The sequence below is a fragment of the Meriones unguiculatus genome, chromosome 8, assembly GCF_030254825.1.
Source record: "Meriones unguiculatus strain TT.TT164.6M chromosome 8, Bangor_MerUng_6.1, whole genome shotgun sequence".
NCBI lineage: Eukaryota > Metazoa > Chordata > Mammalia > Rodentia > Muridae > Meriones > Meriones unguiculatus.
This window is the reverse complement of record NC_083356.1, coordinates 4,777,509-4,780,391: the sequence shown is the minus strand read 5'-3', so window position 1 is coordinate 4,780,391 and position 2,883 is coordinate 4,777,509. Positions and strand designations below refer to the sequence as shown.

General features: G+C 47.3%; 1 protein-coding gene across 1 annotated transcript; it reads right to left on the bottom strand.

Annotated features, from left to right (window-relative positions):
• Positions 1–407: 407 nt before the first annotated feature.
• Positions 408–1,325, bottom strand: LOC110562078 (olfactory receptor 8S1-like). The gene has a single exon (XM_021658749.1). It carries the CDS (start codon positions 1,323–1,325, stop codon positions 408–410), a length of 918 nt encoding a protein of 305 aa, XP_021514424.1.
• Between the last annotated feature and the right edge of the window lie 1,558 nt (positions 1,326–2,883).

Sequence of the window (2,883 nt, the reverse complement as noted above, 5' to 3'; positions counted from 1 at the left end):
GGTTCCATGATGGTCATCTGTTTTTGCAAGAGTCACATTTCCTGAGGATTTGGTGTATACGTGTGTGTGTGTGTGTGTGTGTGTGTGTGTGTGTGTGTGAAGGAGTAGTGAGCAGCCAAAACTAATAGATGTTTATACAGCTGTGAAAAATAACCATTTATTTAAGCTGTGCTCCTGGAAAAGAGGGTTCGTTGATCCATTTATCCTTTCCTGAATGAAACTCATCATCCTAAGAGTTCTCTGTTTCTTCACAACTATTCCCAAGAAAGCAAGAAGCAAGAGGCACGTCCCCATTAGCACCTACCATCATGGCAACCAAAAACGCTCCTTAAAGCTCATCATTTGATCACACTGCCCCGAGGCTCCGCATCTATTTAATCATAATGCTGGGCGTGATGTTTAAGAGGTCAAAAATGCTTTCTGATCATTCTTCCCACTGCTGCCTTCACCTCCTTGTTCTTCAGGCTATAGATGAGGGGGTTCAGCATGGGGGTGACCAGACTGTACTGCAAGGAGAAGACCATGTCCAGGGGGGATCCTGAAGCCGGTAAGAGATAACTGATGAAACCTGAGCCGTAGAACAAGATCACAGTAGTGAGGTGGGACAAGCAGGTGGAGAAGGCCTTGCTTCTGCCTGTGGAGGAGCTGATGCTCAAGATGGTGGAGGCAATGAGGGCGTAAGAGCAAACAATCATGACAAGCGTCCCAAAGAAATGCACGACAGAGGAGCACAGCAGGAGTACGAAGTTGGTTGAGGTGTCAGAGCAAGACAGAGGGAAGAGAGAAGACAGCTCACAGCTGAAGTGAGGAATAGTTTGGTCCTTACAGAAATCTAAACCGACAGCCAGAAGGATATTGAGGAGAGCGTCAACAATGGCCACACCCCAGGAGATGCACACCAGCCCCACACAGCACTGGTTACTCATCACCTGGCTGTAGAGCAAAGGTGAGCCAATGGCCACGTAGCGGTCATAGGCCATGGCGGCCAGCAGGCAGGCCTCCGTGCCGCCAGTGGCGAACACGAAGAAGGCCTGAGCCAAACAGCCTTCAACCAAGATGGTCTTCTCCTCAGAGAGCAGATTCTCCAGCATCTTGGGAGCTGTGACGGAGGAGTGGCAGATGTCTAGGAAGGACAGTTGTCTCAAGAAGAAGTACATGGGCGTGTGGAGCTGGGGGTCCGCTGTAATCACCAGCAGCATCAAGGAGTTCCCCAGCAGAGTAAGGAGGTAAACCAGCAGGAACAGGGCAAAGAGGACGGGCTGAGTCCAGGGGTCAGAAGACAGTCCAAGAAGAACAAACTCTCGCACAGCACTGTGGTTTCTCATTGCTGTAGAGAAAACAACAAAGTCCACCATTAAAGACCCATAATGCCCCGAAGCTACCCCAGACCAAAATCTTGTTAGCCATAAATCTCTGCCCAGCTATTTAAGTATGAATTCCCTGGCCATTGCTACACCATTAATAGTCCAAATCAACAAACTTATCCTTTATTATAATGCTTTTTTTTTTTTCAGGGCTCAGTGGTTTTTTTTGTTTGTTTGTTTTGTTTTGTTTTGTTTGTTTGTTTGTTTTCCGCTGATGAGGGTGATTCAAATGAGAAATAGTTCCGATAAGAAATAGAGGAAAAAGCCAGAGAGTGGATTACTTTGAAGATAAAGAGAGGATTAGATCTGGATGAGAAGGATTTAAGTAGATGCACCAACATCGTGTATTCTCCAAACTTGAGAAGAAAGTGTCAAAAATGCTGGACCAGGCACAAGAAAGTCAACCCTCACATCACTGCTTGCATTTAACTTTAACTGAGATCTTTGCTTGGGGTGTGGGCATGTGTTAATATGCCCCCTTCCCTGCTGGAAGCTTTAAGGACACTGATAGTGCTAAAAATTAAGCATAAACCTGTAGGAGTGCAGGCAAAGTGAAACTTCAGAAGCGTCAGGAGACAGCAAGGCCTCAGAGAAGCTGTTTTGGATTTCTCTTCTTTGGAACACACCCCGCTGTTTCGTGGTTAGCATCGCACTCTTATTTCATTTTCAGACTGTGCATATGATAGTGAATTTTTAGAACGGCGGTCTAGCTTTCTAATGCCCAGGAAGGAGGGGGACTTACAGGCAATTCTTTGCCTATACGGGGGTGGTGAGACTCTGTTCCCTGTTTAAGGCATGTGAGAAGCCCATTCTAACGGCCACTCGTCTGATACGCACGCAGTCTCCTCCCGGGTACACAGCATGTGTGGGCTTTGCCAGCTCCTTGGGGTCACCTCAACTCTTCTCAAACGTGTGTGTATCGTGCTGACCTGAACATCGCACCTGAGTGACAAGAGAACTGTCCAGCGACCTTTGTCTTCCGATTCAGCCTTAATTTGCCAGTAGTCTCTTCTGTCACAGGCAGAGCAGCTAAGCCTCGCAGTGCAGGAGAGAAACAAAACCCAAGCAGGCTGAACTCTCAGCAGGGACATCCTGGGGTATGGCACCGCACTGAGAGCAATGCTTTCAGGAGAAAAACAATGAAAGCCAGCACTTTACAGACTTAGCATCGATAATGTGAAATGGTGAGTCAGAGACAATATCTGGACATTTACCTCACGATTTTGAGAAAAAGAGAGACTTCACCCTCTTTCTCTCTTTAGACATGGAGGTTCTCAGTCTGCCCACCTCACCGTCCTCAGATCTGTCCACCTCACCTCCCTTATTAGTGATATTCAGATGGCTACACAGAAGTCCTCACATCCAAAAAGGAAAAAATGGAGACTGTTGCTACATGATCACTGTAGCAAGCACGGGGTCGAAGCTGAAGAAAGAGTTCTAGCGTCACGTGCTAGATTTACTACCACAGCCAGGAGGACTGTGCGGTGCCAACGCTACCTCATGAGCCCTGAATAGAAAT

What these genes read in the sequence shown, in the direction of transcription:
- LOC110562078 (XM_021658749.1), bottom strand. Translation starts at nt 1,325, where the DNA reads ATGAGAAACCACAGTGCTGTGCGAGAGTTTGTTCTTCTTGGACTGTCT.